The sequence below is a fragment of the Protopterus annectens genome, chromosome 3.part1 (genome assembly GCF_019279795.1).
Source record: "Protopterus annectens isolate FY-2018-M chromosome 3.part1, PAN1.0, whole genome shotgun sequence".
Lineage (NCBI taxonomy): Eukaryota > Metazoa > Chordata > Ceratodontiformes > Protopteridae > Protopterus > Protopterus annectens.
The window spans coordinates 1,316,926,997-1,316,948,678 of NC_056732.1; the positions used below are offsets into that span (position 1 = coordinate 1,316,926,997).

The following is a 21,682-nucleotide window of genomic DNA, read 5'->3' on the forward strand; positions in this document are numbered from 1 at the left end:
TGTCTCCAGCCGATGGCCACACTCTTTGTGTAATGTGCTTGGGCGTTGCCCATCTAAATACTGATTGCTTTATATGTGTGGGTTTTAACCCACGCGATATCAAGGACAGGAAGGCTAAGTTGGCCCTGAAAGGCTTTCTTCCCACTTCTGAGGCAGTTGCCTCATCCTCTGTTTCGGTCACAGTGGCTGCTCTGGCCGCCTCTCCTTCCTCTCTTGCCCTTGCTTCTCCTCCCTCCCAGGCTGGGACTCAACCTCCTATTTTAAAGCCTGTGGAAGTGGAACAGAAAAGGGGCAGAGAGACGGAGAGAGAGAGAGAGAGAGCCAAAATCCTACAGACCAGACAAACGTAAGAGGTCCCCGAACCTTCCTTCTCCCTCCAAAAGTCTGCCTAGGATCCGTGACTCCCCTCGACTCCGATCTCTGAGATTTTCCCCGGAGCCGGAGGAGACACGTTCTCCATCTAGGGCCTCGGTTCCTCGAACCACCAGGTTGGAGTCCGTAGCCTCGTCGATATCCACGTGTAGCTTATCGGAAGTTGACATGGATAAAATGATGAGGAGGTTCATTCGTACTCAGATCCAGATGGGGGTCTTGCCAGCCCCCTCTCCCTCTGGAGGGGGGAGCTCTCTTCCTTTTTTCACACCAATTTCTCCTTCTCCGATCCGTGCACCGGGTTCGGAGTACTCTGATCCGAGGATGGCCTTAGTCAGGGGGTCAGCGCTGACTGTACCTACTTCCTGGATGCCGACAGCTGCCTGGAGCATGTCGAATTCCAACCAGTTCAGATCCGAGCGGCTCTCAGAGCTGCAGCTTGGGTGTTGGATCTGCAGGAGTGGAAATTTTTTAATCGGTTCCGGCTTTGTCGGGCCAAGTTCCGTCCCTCGGAGCTCCGTCCACTTCGGGCCTGGCTCAGATTCTCACATCGGATCCAGGGAGACCGACTTCCTTATTGGTTCCCCAGGAGGTCCGTTCTCCCTTGGCATTCGATGTGGTTGAAAGGGTTCTGTCCGCTGGATCGAGACCCTTGACTATCCCCTCGGACTCCACCCTGACCCCCTTGGCTCTATCTACGATTCCCATCAGTTTATCAGAGCGACAGCCCATGCTCGAGGAGCCCCAGATGGTTCCCCCTGAGGAACAAGTGGCTTACGAGTTCCCCCCAGAGAGCCCCACCAGAGATATGCCTCGCAAGCATACGTGTAAGAGGAGGCACTTGGACTCCCCCGAATCCCTCACTGAGGACACAGATTTAGATGATGGGGAAGGTTCCCCCAGATCTCCTCCCGAAGATGTCTCCTTTGGAGACCTCATGGAAATCCTTCGCCAACTGGGAGGTTGGACCGCCCCCAAACTTTCTTCTGATGAGTCTGTGTTCCAGGAGTCTTTCGGCACGGGCCCATCTACATCCTGGGTGTCCCCTCCGTCAGATCCCCTGGTGAACCTGGTCACCTTGTGGGTCTGGAAGGAGCCGGACAAGGTGGAACCAATTCCTAAAAGTCCTGATAAGATCTTGAGTCCACCATCAGATAGGCCAGCGTGGAACAAGGGCTCCCCCATAAATGCTATGGTAGTTGCAGCAGCCACAAAGAAGGAACTAGCCCAAGAGAGTTCCTCGGTTCATCCTCCAGACTGAGAGTTGCAGATGATGGACCGCTTAGGGAAGCGGGTTTATGCATCATCAGCCTTTTCCATTAAGGCACTGAACTACCTGGCCCACGTCATGAGACTCCAGCATGACCTGGTCAAGGAGCTAGCTGTGTCTCCCCCTAAGTCCATGTTGCGGGAGGACAGGGACTCGTTCTCCGTGAAGATGGCCACTTTGAAAGCGGTCTCCAACACGTTCATGCGACTTCTCTCACATGCTACTGAAGGAGCGGCTAGGTCCGGCGTACTATGTCAGTTTTCAGAACCTTTCAAGGCGTCCTTTGCCAATACCCCTTATGACGGCTCTACTCTCTTTGGTAAGACCATCAAAGAGACTTTAGTCCAGAGTGAGAAGGATGGGAAGACGCTGTCTGCCATCGGAATTCGTTTTTCGAACCCTCAAAGATCCTTTTCCCGGAATCAGAGAGGACAAAAGAAGATGTGGTTCCAGAAGTCACAGTATTCCTGGACACTTAGGGCTCTTCTTGCTCCGGAGGCAGGGGGGGCGGAATGGACGCCGGCCCAGAGGCAGAGGGGGTCAGAGGAATTTTTGGTCTCAAGAACCTTTCTTGGACAGGCCCGGACAGCAACCCTGAGGGGTTTCCCAACTGCTCTACTCTGGAGGCAGTCTGGGTACGATTGTCATTGCACCTGGTGGCATGGGAGTCAGTAACATCAGACTAATAAATCCAAAATTCAGCACACACAGCTGGGACCAGAACTGATACTTCAGCAAACAATATTTAATACACGGTTAGCGCTTTCTTCTGGTATGACTCACCAGACTTCATCAAACAATGTTAAGTCACAACCCTTCTTAAAATACTCTTCCCTATTAATACATCTATCAATAAAGTAACTGAATCAGTTAAGCAATTTACTACATCACAGAAGCGATACTTTCCATTTTTACTTTGTTGCATTTCATCTAACCTTAAACTTAAAAAATAGAAATATTTTATCAATTACTAAAATACTACTATAAATATAAAAATGTATATATGAATATATATGTACATAAATATATAAACATGTGAATATATGTAAATATATAAATACATATATAAGATAAATACTTACACCTGTCTTTTAAAATGCAAAATTTACATATAATTCAGTAGCTTTTGTTTCTATGATTCAGTAACTTAAAACTTGGACAATAATGTACATGGTCATACAAACTAAATAACACCTTTACAACAACCTTGTTACTTGGTACCTTATGTTTAAAAATATTAAAAAATGTATCTAAAATTAAAAACTAATAATTCATGGACTCTGTCAAAAGTTTTTAACTTCAACCTACTTATTATGGATATAGTGTAATTTAACCCTGGTGGCGAATGAGCATTTAAGTATAGTTGCCACCAGGTCTCTCTGTTCTCTAAGAAAAGTTTCCAAGGCCCACTCCTTGTTTTACTTTTAACCTGTTGTAGTACCACAAATTTAAAACTGTGGTTTGGGTTTTCCTTAACATGTTTATATAGTGCATTTTTTTCTTTCTTTTGCTTTATCTCGTATATATGTTTGTATATTCTTTTACTTAATTTTCTCTGCGTTTTACCTATAAAAAATGCACTACATTGACTGCAGATGCTGGCATAAACTACTGTGTATAACAGCTATATTTCCCCTTAACATCTATTACTTTCCCTCCTATTTTTACAGTTGAAGTTTTCATAACATGTTTACATTGCTGGCAAAACCCACAGGGAGGCATATGCCCTTCTTGTCCACTTTTTATAGGCCTTTCCAATAAACTTTTCAAGTTGTTACCTTTTCTAAAAACAATATCAGGGCATGAACCAAATGTGTCAAACATATTTTTTTCTTGCATAAGAATGGACCAATTTTTCTTCATTACATCTTATATAATATGACTATCTTTAGAATATTTACAAACAAAAGGACAAAAACCTTTTTTAATAATATTATTATGGGAATCTTCTGCTTCATCTAGGACCCCTATATTTTCTCCAGATGTTCATTATGTTTCACTGTTGCAGTCATTACTCTTGGGTTATCCTGCTGGCAGGCTACCTGCAGTCGGCCGGAATTCCAAAGTCTAGGTCCGGCGTCGGTTGCTGTCGCCTCTTCCTTGACGTCAGTGCGCCAGGGGGTATAAAAGATGCAGCCGACACCATTTTCTTCAGTCTTTCTTGCTGCGTGGTGCCCGAAGCAAAAGCAGTTCGCAAGTGACGGTCGGCCGACTCCTGAGATATTCAGATTCGAATTTCAGAACCGAAGTCTTCATTAAAGCTAAGTACCCCATTGGGGAAACTTTTTTTCTTGCTCCAGTCCGATGTCAGAAAAAGTTAACAATTGTAATTCTTGTGGGAAGCAAATACCTCAAAGGATTTTCACTCTTACTGTATTCCTTGCCTAGGCCCTGGTCACAACGTTGCTAGCTGTCGGTTTTGTGCTAGGTTCAACCAACTCACTATTAAGAGTAGGTTCGATTTTGCATTTCATTACTTTGGCCGAAGATTTAATTATACAATGCCGTCGGACCAGCCGACAACCGGAGTTTACAAAAAACGCAAGGACAAGGAAAAGGATAGGCATCCGAGGCCCAAAACCGAAGACGAGGCCTCTTCTAGGCCAGTCGCCGGTTCTCAGTGAGGCGCTTTCGCAGCACCTGGCGCCCGCTACCTCAGAGCCACAGGCCGCTTCCGACTCCCACGTGGAGCCGACTGGGCCTCTGGATACTCAAGGTATTGGACACTCGGAAATCATTCCCTCAGATGGGTCCGGAGCCTCTGAGCAGGCATCGGATTTTGAGGGTGTCTTCAGACCTACACAACTATATATTAAGCCATCTTCAGCTTCAAAGACAGAAACTAAAGCAGCTCTAAAGACAAAGAAACAAGTACAGCATTCTCCTGCTCAGACTTCCATGCCTAAAAAACAGGTGCCCAAAATGGCCGAAGACCTAATTACTTTGATCAGGGGCTTCCATCCCCTCCTAATAAGAGGGCCTAGGCAAGAGACAGATTATATTTCTTCTGATCAGGTTTCTATTTCCTCTGATTCCTATTCTGAACAGGATTACTCCATGCTTCCTTATGAGGATTCTGATGCTGAAGAATCCATTCCTTCAGCCTCTCCTCCTGAGGATTATTCTTTTGGGAAACCCTGCATACCATGAGGGAGCATTTCCACTGGGAGAGCCAAGATTATTCTGAATCTAAGAAAAGGCTCAGGGACTTCCTGCTGCTTCCTCTGCACAGACCCCTTGCTATTCCACCTGTTCTAGACATTGTAGATGATGTATTTCCAGAGTCCGGCCTGTCCCCTGACTCTTTACCCCCTGCACCTGCTAAGCCAGACAGATACTACAGGGTCCCGGATTCCCATAAATTTCTATATAAAAACCCCGCTGCTGACCCAGAAACTATTTCTCAGGGTCCCAAAGGGGTCAAAGCTTCCACTGCAAAAAAATCTGTCCCCTCTGATAGGGATTCTAGGGCTCTAGACAGATGGGGGAAAAAAGTCTACACCTCTGCTACCCTGGCTGTAAGGGCTTTAACTTGTCAGTTTCATATGCTTAAATATCAGCAATATTTAATGTCACTGCTTAAACAGAAATTGTTGACAAATACTGAAAGTACAGAAAACAAGGAATTGCTGTCTTTATTGCATGCAGCTGAACAAGTGGGGAGGCATACATTGCAATGTGGTTATGATTCACTTGAGGCCTCTTGCAGGGCCGCTGTTACAGGTACTGTTATTAGAAGGCATGCTTGATTAAAGGAACAGAATCTGCCTAATCATGTTAGAGCAAAATTACTAGAAGCACCTTTACAGCATGATACTTTGTTTGGTACTAAAGCAGAAGAGGTGTTGAAAAAAATGGAGGATAAAGCCAAATCCATGCAGACAGTCAAGGATTTCTTACAGGTACAGTCACCCAGGTTTAGCAGGAATTGGCCTTCTAAAAATTGGTCCTTTCCAGTGTCAGGCCGCAAAGAGGCAGCTACAGGCGTCCCAGAGGCAGATCTCAGCCCCAAGGCACATACAGGCCTAAACAATGGGGTGCTCCTACTTCCAAAAGTGGAGAAGACAAATCACAGCCTTATAGGAAACCATCCCAATGACTTTCCTCTACCAGATCCAAGCACTTTTCTTTTGGCAGCCCCCTTAGGGGGAAAACTAGCACTTTTTCCATCAAATTGGCAAATGGTTACCCAAGACAAATGGGTCATGAACATAGTGTCCCAAGGCTACAGGTTCCACTTTCACACTCTATCAAGGTCAAAAAGTATGCCAGATCTGCCACACAATCAATGGGCAGAGGCACAAAAACAAATTACAGCCCTCATGGACATGAGGGCCATCTAGCAAGTACCACAACACGAGCAGGGACAAGGATTTTACTCCAGACTTTTCCTAGTACCCAGAAAGGACAAAACCTGGAGACCAGTACTGGACCTGTCTATACTAAATACATTTCTGGAAGTTCCAAAATTCAAAATGTTGACTCTACAGCAGCTACTGCCCATGCTGGGCAAGAAGGCTTGGCTTGTAACTTTGGACCTAAAGGAGGCATACCTGCATGTCCCAGTCAGACAATCTTGCAGAAGATACCTCAGATTCATAGCTGTCTCAATGCATTACCAATTCTCTGCACTGCCCTTTGGCTTATCTACTGCGCCCAGGGTCTTCACAAAATGCCTGGCACCAGTAATTGCGTTTTGCAGACAAAAAGGAATTCAAATATATTCCTACTTGGACGACTGCCTAATTCAAGCAGAGAACAAAGATATTCTTCTACAGCATCTGGCGTTTGTAAAAAGATTACTAATTGGCCTAGGGTACACAGTAAACAAAAAGAAATCCAAACTAGTGCCCTCTCAAGGGATAATATTCCTGGGTGCAAGCTTAAATACTACTGCCTAGATGGCTTATCTCACGACAGACAAACAAAAGCATCTGACAACTTACTTCAAGAAATTGGCAACAAAAACCCACTTATCTGCAAGGAATATACTGCAGGCCTTGGGTTTCATGGCATACTGCATTCTACTAATTCCATATGCCAGACTGCATATGAGGAAACTACAGTGGTATCTAAAAAGTGTTTGGACTCAGCATTGCCACAGCCTGGAGACAGTAATTGCACTCATTCCCTGCCTGCAACAGGTGTTTCGATGGTGGGCAGAAGCTGTCACCAGAACAAGGGTCTGCCATTCAGTCTACCCACAGCCAGGCAAACTCTGACAACGGATGAATCAGATTATGCCTGGGGGGCCCATATGGCAGGAAAATGTATTCAGGGCACATGGCCCGCAAACCAGATGCATCTTCACATCAATCAAAAAGAGATGCTAGCTGTTCAAAATGCCCTGACAGCTTTCAAGGACCTGCTTCATCCAGGACAGTTACTGATAAAGACAGACAATACTACGGTCATGTGGTACATAAACAAGCAGGGAGGTACACATTCCTACCCTCTCTGCATACAAGCAATGACCTTATGGGACACAGCATTGGCTTTTCAAGTTCACCTGCAAGCACAATTCCTGCCAGAAAAAACAAATACTCTGGCAGACGATCTAAGCAGAAACCTCATGGATCCTCACAAATGGAAGCTGGATCCACAAGTCTTCACCATGATAATAGGGAAATGGGGATGCCCAGACATAGATCTAGTTGCCACCCCTCACAACTACCAATTGCAGAGATTTTGCACAAGGATTTTTCACAAGCAAGCATGGAAAGTGGACGCCATATCCTTCAGCTGGAAAAATCTAACAGTATATGCCTTTCCTCCACCGCCTCTCCTTCCCAATGTACTCCTAAAGGTCAGACAAGAGAAGCCAAAAATGATACTGATTGCACCAGACTGGCCACGCCAGCACTGGTACCCAATCCTAAAGAGCTTGTCTCAAGGTCCAGTATGGATATTGCCTCAAATTTCTCACTTGCTGACCCAACAAAACAATCAGCTCCTGCACAGCCAACTCAGGACCCTAAATCTGGCAGCATGGCGGATAATGTAGCCATTCAGAGCACTCCTCTTTCAAAAGCTGTCTTGGATGTTATCTTGGAGGCCCAGTACCAGAAAATCCTGTGCAGAGAAATGGAAGAAATTCTGTGCTTGGAACCAGGAACAAGGCATTGACACGTCTGTATGAAATATCCCTCAGATTTTACAATACCTAACTGAGATGCTGAACAAAGGCCTTTCTTTCTCATCAGTTAAGATTCATGCCTCTGCCATTTCAGCCCATTACAATGTGAAACCACCTATCTTTTCTCACCCCTTAATAATACAGTACCTCAGAGGGGCCAAAAACATTAGGCCTCCAAGGAGAGCACCAATCCCGGCCTGGGACCTCAATTATGTTTTGGAAAAACTCACACTGCCTCCTTTCGAGCCAGCATCAACAGCAGATATAAAATTCTTATCCTGGAAAACAACTCTGCTCCTAGCAATAACCTCTGCAAGGCGAGTCTCGGAGTTACAAGCACTCATAGTTGTAGAACCTTTTCTCATTTTTCATCCAGACAGGGTTTCTCTGAGAACAAACCCTACATTTATGCCTAAGGTGGTGTCCAGTGTGGCCCTCAACCAAACCATTCACTTGCTTACCTTTTATCCAAATCCACAGAACAAGGGTGAGAAAATTCTGCATTCTTTGGACATACACAGGCAGCTACGCTTCTACTTGAACAGAACTAAAGCCTTCAGAAAGACTGAGCAACTTTTAGTGTCATATGCTACGGGATCACAAGGAAAGGCCATCTCAAAACAGACCATTTCAAAATGGATAGGCTATTGCATCCGTTTATGCTATTCTCAACATGGCAAATCAGTGCCTAAGGGCATTAGGCCTCATTCCACCAGAGCAGCAGCCACTTCAGCAGCCTTCCTCAGAGGAGTACCAACCAAAGATATCTTAGAGGCTGCAACCTGGAGTTCAGTGCACACCTTCACAAAGCACTACCACTTACCTCTTTACTCTAAGTCTAAGTCAGAGCAGGCTTTGCCACTGCAGTCCTGCAGGGCTTCATAGCCTCTTCTAATCCTATTTAGCCCAGCCACCCATCCTCAGCTTTGGGATTCAACCCAAGAGTAATGACTGCAACAGTGAAACACGATGGACATAGTACAGTTGTGTACCTACCATAAATGTAGATGTTCAAGTGTATTCACTGTTGCAGTCCAGGTTTCCCACCCACCATCCCCCTATTCCTCGCTGGGTCTGTCTGCACTACTCTATCCTATACAATCTAGTTGGTGTATTTGCTTGTAGATGAAGGAAATGTTATTTTTGTGCATGCATTTTTATTGGCATATTTTTTCAGCGTAATAATTTGGGGGCACCTGACATCTGGGGCAAGAAAAACTGAAGAAAATGGCGTCGGCTGCATCTTTTATACCCTTGGCGCACTGACGTCAGGGAAGAGGCGACAGCAACTGACGCCGGACCTAGAGTTTGGAATTCTGGCCGACTGCGGGTAGCCTGCCAGCAGGATAACCCAAGAGTAATGACTGCAACAGTGAATACACTCGAACATCTACATTTATGATAGGTACACTAACTGTACTTTTCATCTCCAGAGACCAAAGTGTTGTTTACTACTGTTTGGAACAAAGGTTGTTTGTACTGTATTTCTTTGTTCAATTCCATTTGAAATAGGTTTATATATACCTATTTTTCTTTTATTAATTACCTCTTGCTGGATGTTGCACACCAAACGTGTTGGGTACCTTCTATCTAAAAACATTTTACCAATAAGGTCACATTCCGTCAAAAAATCATCAAAAAATGTGTTCATGCGGGCAGCACAAACTAATTGTTCTTTTACTATGCCACGTTTTACATGTTCTGGATGACTACAAGAAAAATGTAACATAGTGTTTGAATATGTGGATTTTCTAAGTATAGTAGATTTAATATACCCGTCCCCACTTCTGGAAATGAATGCATCTAAATAGGAAATTTCATACATATCACTGTTAGCCGTGAACTTAAGAAAACTAGTACTTTCATTTAAATATGTAATAAAATTTGTAATTTTCATCCCTTGGTGTCCATTCCATGCCACAAACAAATCATCCAAATATCGCAGGTACAACTTGATATGAACAAAAAAAGAAGACTTAAAAAGAAATTGCTTTTCCCAATAGGCTATCACTACATTAGCAAATAAGGGTCCACAAGGGGACCCCATTCCTACACCTTCCATTTGTTTGAAGTGGTGCCCATCAAAATATAGGTAGTTCTTTAAAACAATTTCCATCAGTTGAGTATAGGTGTTAATAGCATTTTATTCTAAGCCAAATGCCTCATATAAGTAATCAGAAAACCACGTGAGTCCTATATTATGTGGGATACAACTATAGAGATCCCTGACATCTATTGTTATAAATATGCCATGTTTTTCAAAAGGCATTAAGTTGTTACATTTTTCTAAAAAAATGCCAGGAATCTCTACACAAATGGGGAATGTTCTGGACTTTGTCTTTTAATTTTTTGTCCATCAGACTTGCTATATATGCTGTCTTTGACCACCCTGAATCAACAATTGGGCGAAATGGTGGGTCAGTAAGCTGTTTATGAATTTTGGGAACACTGAATATGACTGGGATTTTAGGAGTCTCATTCAACATATAATTGTACTCCTCAATACTGATTTGATCTTGAGTAGTCATATCCAGGAGTTCCCAATCAATTCTAGAAAAAGCTATATTCATCTCATTAATAGATGTTTCACTGTAAGTACTACTATACAACATGTCAAACATTTTTTGTATGTAGTCATCTTTGTAATAAACCACCTTGCCCCCACCTTTATCAGGCCGCATATATCTTAAATCAGTTCTACTCCTAATTTCATACAGTAATTCTAGTTCAGACACATCCAAATTGTTTTCCACATTATTTTTACCTATATAAAAAACAGTAATCAATTTCACAAGCAGATTCAAACTTTTTCAACAATAAATGAATGAATGGTTGTAAATGCTTGGTGTTCTACATACATTGTCCTGCCTTATATAATTGTTATGGTCATTTCTATGTAAATATTTTAAATTTAAATTTCTCATGTACATTTTAAAATCCCCTATTAATTCCCCCAAGTCACTATTTTTTACTAGGAACAAAATTGTAGCCTTTACTAAATAATTCAGCATGTGATGCTACAAAAACTGTATTAGTGTAATTATACATTTTAAAGTCATTAAAGTAATTGGAAACTGTCATTGTTTTCCTATTTTTAACAGTCACCTCTGTTGGTTCCTCGTCAAAAATTGGCCCCCATTCCTCTGGTTCTGCTGGTTCCGAGTTGTTCCATATATGATCCATCAAAGTTCCATACAGGATTTTCCGTAAAGATAGGGTTTCCCTTTGGACCAATCCGTCCTTTCTTCCTGAGGTGGCATCACAAGTTAATGTCCATCAAACCATCAATTTACCCGTTTTCTTTCCTAACTTTACTAACAAAATGGAATACAAGCTCCACTTGTTGGATGTTCATAGACAGTTACGATTTTATTTACACAGGACCAAAAACTTCCATAAATCCGATCAGCTGTTTGTATCCTTCTATAAACCCTTTTTGAGTAAACCTATCTCCAAGGTCACTATTGCTAGATGGATTTCCTCTTGCATCCTTCAGGTCTATAAGAACAAAGATATGTCTCCTCCAGGTCAGGTGAAAGCTCATTCCACTAGGTTCATGGCTACTTCTGTGGCTTTTTGGTCTAGTCTCATTGGATGGTATTTGTTCTGCAGCTACTTGATCCTCATCTCATACCTTTATTTCTCACTACAAATTGGATTTTACTTCTAGAAGGAGAGCATCCTTTGGTTCCACGGTGCTCCGGAATATCCTTCCATGAGGGCCACCCAGGAGTTTAGTAGCTGGGGACTCTGTCCCACAGGTTGAAGACCAAACGAAGTAAACTACTTCAGATAAAGAAGTTATATACTCACCATAACGTTCCACCTGAGTAGTTCTACTTCATTTGTCTTCCACCGTCCCTCCTTCCTCCCCCCTGACCTTGTCATATGAACAGCCTGCGGGCTACAGTTGTAGGTCATAAAGTATTTTTCAGGTCGGGTTATCAGTATAAGGTTCAGCAAACTCGATCTGGGGGTTGTAAGGTAGTGGAGGTGTATTATGGGTAAGAGGAGGAGCTTGGAGCTCGGAGCAGATGCCAGTGAGATTGCCAGCTCGGATCAGACACGGATCCGGTATCCCACAGGTTGAAGACAAATGAAGTAGAACTACTCAGATGGAACTTTATGGTGAGTACATAACTTCTTTTTTTCTCTCTTTCACTCTCTTATTGTGGAATTGTAGCACTGTACAGCACTGCCTACTTTTCTAATTAGACATCTGGTTCAGAGGCCAGGGTTGGTCAGCTAGGCTTGCTTTGGCGATATAGTTATTAATCAATCTTAAGTGCCACCCAGCATAGTACACCTAGTTAGAAGTTACCCCTTTGACTTTATCCTGGAAAACATTGTAAGTATTAGGTTTTACAACTTGTTGGCCCTATTCCTGCTATATAGTAGCATGCTTTACTAGGCCACTGTACTGTACAAGGCAACAAGTGGGGAGTAGGACTTTGTCAGAATTATTGTTTTTGGGCTGTTGTACGAATTTTACCAACTTTGTAAGGTTGCTGCAGCAAAGGAAGTATCCCTTTTTTTCTGATGTACTGTGACAGTAGAGTTGATTATATTTAATGTGCGGGTACATGGTTGTGTTGGGTTATGCCTCCCATTTGGAAGCAAACATTTAAACATTCAGGGTTTGCCAACTGATATAAAATGTTCCATTGATCTGACAGCTTTGTGTCAATCACCCTAGATCTCAACAGCGGCTATACAGTAATTAGTTTACTATCTCCACTTATTTTCCATATTGTATGTCCTGGTTTTATATATTGTTGTGATGCATATTCTTTTTTACTGAAATATAATCTGTACATTTTCAGATCATGACAAAAAATACAACCATCTGCTCAGCATGTGGTTAAACAAATCAGTTTTCATAATACACTAGATCATTTTAGATGAACATATTTACAGCAGGCATTTACCACTTTGTTGAGATAACCGTATTATCTTTTTATTGCATTTTTTTCGTTAGCTATGTGTCAGCCAGTATCTTTAGACTGCTTTGTTTTTGCGTCACAAAAACATCAACACTTGGGTGTTTATTTGCTTGGAAGGCTGGTATTTCACCTATACTTTAGTGGCATAGGTAGTTTGCTTCTTGCTGTTAAAAAAAAAAAAAAAAAAAATGGGTTACTTTCTGTTGTGACTTTTCCAGCTTTTTTATGTTTGGAACTCAGTGTAGAGTTCCAGTAGTTTGTCGTGCTGGTGCTCAGCAGTGCTTGTGAGGCTGTTTATTTTTTCCCTTGCTGATTCCTCCATTGATTTCTGGTTTTGGTGCCTGTTGACTCTTTTGTTCCCAGTGCCAACTAGCAAATCCTGTCCAGGCATATGCTATCACCAGATAGGTTCCCCTTGTCCGGAGGAGTTTAATTTTTCATAATATAATCTAATCTGATTACCTTCTATTATTTAATCTAAGATGTTGCCTTACATGGAGCTGAAGACTGTCCTTTGCCCTTCTCATACTGTACAATAGAAGATTTTGATTTTGATTTTTTAGGATTCCACCAAGAGTGTTTTCATTGGTGTTTTGATCTTTGTGTTTCACCGTTGCAGTCATCACCTATGGTTTATCCCTGCTGTGGTAGTCCTCGGCCTGCCCGAATATGTTTTTCTGCATCAGCTGTGGTTTCCTGTAGACTGCGTCAGGTCATCAGTGCTATAAAGCAAGGCAGCTGATGCCATTACATCAGTCTTTCTTTCTCTCTTTCTTGTCATGGAGCCTGTAGCAGAAGCAGTTTGCAAGTGTGCTGGTCGATCACTACCAGATCTCTGATCACAGCTGAAAACGTCTAAAGCTAAGTACCCCATTAGGGATCTCTTTTTCTTGCACTAACTGATGTCCGAAAAAGTTAACAATTGTCTCACCTGTGGAAAACAAATCCCACACTGAGACTTCTATTCATACTGCATCACTTGTTTAGGCCCAGACCACGACGTCGCTCGTTGCCAGTTCTGTGCCCTCTTTAACGCGAGAACCATTCGTCGTAGAGCTCTTTTTGTGGAGAGATGTTTTCGTCCTCTAGTTTCACAAATGGCATCTGTCAGCCAACAAATCTGTAGAGCCTCCGAAAAAACGTAGGGATAAAGGATAGAGACAGACTAAACAAGGCTAAGCCTTCCGGCGACTCCTCCGCTAGGCAGGTCATCAGCTTTCCGGAATTCAGTGAAGTGCTTTCACAGCCCCTGATGCCCGATGCGATAGCTACACAGGCCTCTACCGAGACCCTTTCGGAGTCTGGTATGCCACAGAAATTTTCTTCGTAGCCTTTGTTTGTCTCTGCCTCGTTTGGGTCTGGAGCCGCGGCGCAGACATCGGCTTCCGAGGCGGTCTTTCGCACTACCGATTCTAGTCAGGAACCGACGTCTTCACACCCAACTACCGTTTCTCTCAGACCGATGAATACCCTTAGGCCTAGAAGCCAGGCCACCCCTAGAAAGTCTACCTCTAGCCACCATCTTACTCCCACCCCTCCACCCCAGGCCCAAATGCTTAAGATGGTGGAGGATCTTATTTCCCTTATCAGGGGCAGTCAAGCCACAACTTCTAAAAGGAAAATACACCCTTCTCTTGAACCTATTGACAGAGCTAGATTCTGAGGAATCTGATTATTCAGATTTTGAAGAGGAACAACAAACGCTGCTTATGAGGATTCAGATGCAGAGGAATCCATCCCTTCTACCTCCCCACCAGAAGACCTTTCCTTTGGGGAAACCCTCCACACCCTCAGGGAACATTTCCAGTGGGAATCTCAGGACTTTCCTCAGTCTAAGAAAAGGCTAAGAGAATTTCTGGACCTGCCCCAGCACAGACCTCTGGCCATCCCCCCTATTTTAGAAGTGGTGGATGATGTTTTCCATTAATCCAGTTTAGCCCCTGATGCCCTCCCACCTGCTCCCAGTAAACCAGCCAGGTATTAGAGTACTGGACTCTCTCAGATTACCTATACAGAAATCCTGCTGCAGACCTGGAGGTCATTACACAAGGACCTAAAGGAGCCAGGGTTAATTCAACAAAGAATCCTACACCTTCTGATAAGGATGCCAGAGCTCTGGACAGATGGTGTAAAAAGGTTTACACCTCTGCAGCCTTGGCTATCAGAGCTCTCAACTGTCAATTCCATATGTTAAAATATCAACAGCACACTTTGGAACTATTAAAGCAAAAGATTTTTACCTTTCCTGAATGGGGAGGGATTCATAAATGGGGAGGGTTGCGTCAGGAAGGGCATCCGGTCTAAAACTTGGCCAAATCATTCATGCGGACACCAGTAAATATTTACATACCGGATCGGTCGAGGCCCGGGTATACAATGACTGCCAAGAGTACTGTTAGCCAACAGGGTGCTGGTGGAAATTGGGCTACAGTTGACCGAAGGAGGAGAGGAGGGGGAAGGCATGGCCGAAGGCAGGAAGAGAGTAGAAAGGCTAAGACTGTGGTAGTGAGGGTCGGAACTTTGAAAGTTGGCAGTATGACTGGTATAGGGAGAGAGCTAGCCGATGTGATGGACAGAAGGAAGATTGGTTTATTGTGTGTGCAAGAGACCAGATGGAAGGGGAATAAGGCTAGGTTTATCGGAGGTGGGTTCAAATTGTTTTATCATGGTGTGGATGGGAAGAGAAATGGCGTAGCAGTTATCCTGAAGAAAGTATGTTAAGAGTGTTTTGGAGGTGAAAAGGGTGTCTGATAGAGTGATGTTTATGAAGCTGAAAATTGATGGTGTAATGATGAATGTTGTTAGTGCATGTACTCCACAAGTTGGGTGTGTGATGGACGAGAAAGAAAAATTTTGGAATGAGTTGGATGAAGTGGTGATGACTGTACCCAAGGGTAAGAGAGTGGTGATTGGTACAGATTTCAGTGGACATGTTGGTGAATGGAACAGAGGGGATGAGGAAGTGATGGGTAGGTATGGTGTTAAACAAAGGAGTGCAGAAGGTCAGATGGCAGTGGATTTTGTGAAAGTGGATTTTGCGAAAAGGATAGACATGGCTGTGGTGAATACGTATTTTAACAAGAGGGAAGAGCATAGGATGACATACAAGAGAGGAGAAAGATGCACACAGGTGGATTACATCTTATGTAGGAGGGCCAGTTTGAAGGAGATTGGAGACTGTAAAGTGGTGACTGGGGAAAGTATAGTTAGGCAGCATAGGATGGTGGTTTGTAAGATGACATTTGATCAAGAAGAGGAGGAGGAGTGTGAGGGCAGCACCAAGGATCAAATGGTGGAAATTGAAAAAGGGTAATTGTGAGGTGGAGTTCAGGGAAGAGTTAAGACAGGCACTGGATGGCAGTGAAGAGTTACCAAATAGCTGCGCAACTCCAGCAGAGCTAGTAAGGGAGACTGCTAGAATGGTGCTTGGTATGACATCTGGACAGAGGAAGTATGACAAGGAGACATGGTGATGGAATGAGGAAGTACAGCAGAGTATACAGAGGAAAAGGTTGGCAAAGAAGAAGTGGGATTGTCAGAGAGATGAAAAAAGTAGACAGGAGTATAAGGAGATGAGGTGCATTGCAGAGAGAGAGGTGGCGAAGGCTAAGGATAAGACATATGAAGAGTTGTATGAAAGGTTGGACACTAAGGAGGGAGATAAGGACCTGTACTGATTGGCTAGACAGAGGGACTGAGCTAGGAAAGATGTGCAGCAGGTAAAGGTGATAAATGATAATGAGGGAAACATACTTACAAGTGAGGAGAGTGTGTTGAGGAGATGGAAAGAGTTCTTTGAGGGGTTGATGAATGAAGAGATGAGAGGGAGAGAAGTTTGGATGATGTAGGGATAGTGAATCATGAAGTGCAATGGATTAGCAAGAAGGAAGTAAGGATAGCTATGAAGAGGATGAAGAATGGGAAGGCGGCTGTTCCAGATGACATACCTGTGGAAGCATGGAGGCGTTTAGGTGAAATGGCAGTAGAGTTTTTAACCAGATTGTTTAATGACATTTTGGAAAGTGAGAGGATGCCTGAGCAATGCAGAAAAAGTATTTTGCTACCGATTTTTAAGAATAAGGGTGATGTGCAGAGCTGTAGTAACTACAGAGGGATTAAATTGATCAGTCACTGCATGAAGTTATGGGAAAGAGTAATGGAAGCTAGGTTAAGAAGGGACATGATGATTACTGATCAGCAGTATGGTTTCATGCCGGGAAAGGGCACTACAGATGCGATATTTGCTCTGAGAGTGTTGATGGAGAAGTACAGAGAAGGTCAGAAAGAGTTGCATTGTGTTTTTGTAGACTTAGAGAAAGCATATGACAGGGTGCCTAGAGAGGAGTTGTGGTATTGTATGAGGAAGTCGGGAGTGTCAGAGAAGTATGTAAGAGTGGTACAGGATATGTACAAGGGTAGTGTGACAGTGGTGAGGTCTGCAGTGGGAGCGATGAATGCGTTTAAGGTGAAGGTGGGATTACATCAAGGATCAGCTCTGAGCCCTTTTTTATTTGCAATGGTGATGGACAGGTTGACAGACGAGAGCAGACAGGAGCCCCTGTGGACTATGATGTTTGCAGATGACAGTGTGATTTGCAGTGAGAGTAGGGAGCAGGTGGAGGAGACCCTGGAGAGATGGAGATATGCTTTAGAGAGAAGAGGAATGAAGTTCAGCACGACTGAAACAGAATATATGTGTGTTAATGAGAGGGAGGATAGAGGAATGGTGAGGATGCAAGGAGTAGAGGTGGCGAAGGTGGATGAGTTTAAATACTTGGGATCAGTAGTTCAGAGTAATGGTGAGTGTGGAAGAGAGGTGAAGAACAGAGTGCAGGCAGGATGGAGTGGATGGAGAAGAGTGTCAGGAGTGATTTGTGACAGACGAGTACCACTAAGAGTGAAATGGAAGGTCTACAAGAGGGTAGTGAGACCAGCTATGTTATATGGGTTGGAGACAGTGGCACTGACAAAAAGGCAGGAGTTAGAGCTGGATGTGGCAGAGTTAAAGATGTTAAGATTTGCACTGGGTGTGACGAGGGTGGACAGGATTAGGAATAAGTATATTAAAGGGTCAGCCTAGGTTGGAAGGTTTGGAGACAAAGCCAGAGGCGCAAGATTATGTTGGTTTGGACATGTGCTGAGGAGGGATGCTGAGTATATTGGGAAAAAGATGCTAAGGAAGAAGCTACCAGATAACAGGAAAAGAGGAAGGCCTAAGATAAGGTTTATGGATGTTGTGAGAGAGGACATGCAGGTGGTTGGTGTGACAGAGCAAGATGCAGAGGACAGGACGAAATGGAAACAGATGATCCGCTGTGGCAACCCCTAATGGGAACAGTCAAAAGAAGATGATTTCTACCTTTCCTGACTGCCAATTTTAAGGAGTTAGCAGATTTATTGCACTCTACTTGTCTAGTGGCAAAGCACTCTTTACACTGTGGATATGAATCACTAGAAGCCTCTAGCAGGGCAGCAGTGTCTGGATCTGTCATTAGGAGACGTGCATGGTTGAAGGAACAACCTCTACCTGATCATGTCAAGTCTAAATTAATTGAAGCACCCTTGGATAAAGACCGCTTGTTTGGAGAAAAAGCAGAAGAGGTGTTTAAAAAGATGGAAGGCAAAGCAAAGTCTATGCAAATAGTAAAAGATTTCTTTCAGGTTCATCCTCCTAGATTCAGCAGAAATTTCCCTCTAAGCTCACTGGTCCTTTCCTGTCCCTAGCAGACAGGGGCAAGCTAAGCCCCGCAGGGACAGGCCACCCAGGTCCCTATCCCAGGGACAAAAAAGAACCAAACAGTGGATCACGTACGCCTCTAAGGCAGGGAGTTCTAAGCCATCCCTGTATGGAAAAAAACTCCTAATGACTCCCACTTCCCCCCTCTGCCCTTCTTTTTCTCACTAAAAGCTTGGAGGAAGGCTGTCCCTCTGCAAAGAAAATTGGCTGTCTGCAACAAAGGACTAGTGGGTCTTAAAGATTATTTTTCAGGGATACAAATTCACTTTCAACGAACTCCCTGTTCCCAGAGGATACCCATACTTACCTCCAAATCAGTGGGCAGAGGCATTAAAACAAGTCCAAACTGTCATATCCCAGGGGGCAGTAGAACCTGTTCCCGCAGATAAAACAGGGAAAGGCTTTTATTCCAGACTATTCCTTGTTCCCAGAAAGGAGGGCATTTGGCGCCCCATCCTGGATCTGTCCATTCTGAACACCTCCCCAGTGGTCCCCAAATTCAAAATTCTAACCTTACAGCAGCTACTGCTTATGCTGACAAAAAATGCCTGGTTAGTGACCCTGGACCAGCACCAGAAAATCTTACTCGGGGAAATGGAAAAGATTCTGTGCCTGTTCCTCACAACCTTCTGTCCTTCTTATCTTGGACTGTCTAGTGGAATTACTCAATAGTGGTCTCTCCTTCTCTTCTGTTAAAATCCACACCTCAGCCATTTCAGCTCATTTTAATGCAGACCAGCCCCTGTTCTCTCATGCTGTGATTAAACAATTACTCAGAGGGGCTTCTAATATCAGAAATCCCAGAAGGCCTGCCACGCCAGCCTGGGACCTAAATTATGTTTTGGAAAAACTTAACCTTGCCACCCTTTGAACCTGCTGCTTTAGCAGAACTGAACTACCTCTCCTGGAAGACTGCTTTTTTGCTAGCTATCACCTCCGCCAGAAGGGTTTCTGAACTTTAGGCACTGATGGCCATTGAGCCCTTCATAATTTTCCATGCAGACAGGGTTTCCCTTAAGACTAGCCCCTCCTTTATTCCCAAGGTGGTATCTAATCTGACTCTCAACCAGGCCATTCATCTGCCCACCTTCTTCCCTAACCCTCAAAACAAGGGGGAAAGAATTCTGCACTCTCTAGACGTACACAGACAGCTCAGATACTACCTGGACCGTACTAAACCCTTCAGAAAAACAGACCAACTTCTTGTCAGTTTTTCCCAAGGGGCAGAGGGGAAGCTCATTTCCAAGCAGACTGTTTCCAAATGGATATCACACTGTATCCATATCTGCTACAGATTTCATGGGAAACCTCCCCCTAAGTCTATTCGTACCCATTCCACTAGGGCAGCCTCCACCTCCACAGCATTCCTCAGAGGAGTTCTTACCAGGGACATCTTAGAAGCTGCCACCTAGACCTTGGTCCACACATTTACAAAACATTACCACCTTCCTCTTTTCTCTAAGGCTAGGGCAGGGTTTGCCTCTGCAGTTCTGCAGGGTTTGCTTACCCATGCCTAGGTCTCTAATCCTTCCACCCCTTTCCTCAACTTTGGGAATCCTCCTACAGGTGGTGATTGCGACAGTGAAACACTAAGATCACTAAGATGTTCGAGTGTTTTCACTGTTGCAGTCCTGGTTTCCCTCCCTCCTTTCCCCTTATATCCTCTTTCATTAGTGAGACATAAGCTGCTTGAGGTGGTTGTTTAACACCAGGACCACTTTGCCATATTTCTTGGGGCTTCTGACTGGTTAGGGCAAGAAAAACTGATGTAATGGCGTCAGCTGCCTTGCTTTATAGCACTGACGTCAGTCTATAGATGACTGCAGCTGACACAGAAAAACATTGACTCTGGTATTCGGGACGGCCGAGGGCTACCACAGCGGGGATAACTCACAGGTGATGACTGCAACAGTGAATACACTTGAATATCTACATTTATGGTAAGTGTACACAACTGTACTTTCTACCCACCACCTCCACCCCCATGAAAGAAGAAAGCTTTACTGTCAGCTAGTATGTCTGCTCCTTCCCTAGCTAATCAATGTCTGGGACACTAGTTCATTCTTCAATTGCAACAAATATTTTGCCTTTCCCATCTCACCTGCCACAGTTACTTGCAGATTTTGCTGGACAGTCTAAAATATGTTTCTCCTTTTTTCTCCTGAAAGTATGAATGAACATGCATGGTAGCAGTTTCTTTGGTTAGCAGATGCATTTTACAGTTAAGTCTTCTGATCATCAGATTTCCACATGATGCCAGTTAGTTCATTTGCATTGGTGTCCATGTTGGAAGCAAGATTACATGTGTCGTTAATTTGAGTCCCTGCAACCTAAAGGCTGTAGCAGATATTGCCTGTTGATAGCAAGCCTCCCTGTGTTGTATGGTGCATGACACTTAACAGTCATTCTGCATGCAGCTTGCCAGTAGACTTAACAGGAACCTTTTCTGTTTCTACAGGAAATGCAGAAACTGCCTGAAGCTGTTCAGCTTATAGAAAGGGCTAGTGTTATATTTCTGGAGACTGGGACACCAGACACTGCAGCTATGTGTCTTGAAAGAGCTGCCAAGTAAGTAGTATTCTAAATGTGTGTTTTAACACATTTCTGTGTAGTATAACTCTGCTGGTGTAAGTTGTCTGCCCATGCTACTCATGTTTGATGATTTAGACAGGTGCTGTGTGTGTGCTCTCTTGTATGTGTCTGCATGTTTGTGTGTATGTGAGGAGCACCTGAACTTCTTCCATGAGAGTATGCAGGACTTCCTGCTACAGCAGCCACTCCTAGAGTGAGAGCTGCTGGCATTTTTTTCGGGTCTGTATTATAATACCGAAAATCCTTTTAAGCAAGCACGAAAACACCGACACGTATTGCGCGAACCGCGATTATGTCGAGTGTACGAAACCATGAAATACAAAATGTCGAATCCCCATAGTCGGCCAACTCCACCTCCCACTACATATTGCCTACCCAAACAAAATAAATAAACCACATACATACACTAACCAAAACCCCTACTCCTAACGCTAAAGTAAAGCACCAAAACCCTACATTTAATCCTACACTAAACCTTACATACATTACTATCTATGCACTTACCTTAACCCGCACCCTAACTCTAAGGACCGTAACTATCGCACACTTACCCTACAGCGATATACCAAAACAAAACAAATAATCCACACACATACATTTAACAAAACCCTAATTCTAACCCTACACTAAAC

General features: G+C 43.7%; 1 protein-coding gene across 2 annotated transcripts in view; it reads left to right on the plus strand.

The window, feature by feature from the left end:
- Window positions 1–21,682, plus strand: part of NAPG (NSF attachment protein gamma) — a 975,476-nt gene that overhangs the window by 440,407 nt on the left and 513,387 nt on the right. For both annotated transcript variants that reach the window (XM_044067357.1, XM_044067358.1), the window contains exon 6: window positions 20,917–21,026. In XM_044067357.1, coding sequence (XP_043923292.1) covers window positions 20,917–21,026 — 110 coding nt within the window. The remainder of the gene's footprint in view (window positions 1–20,916; window positions 21,027–21,682) is intronic.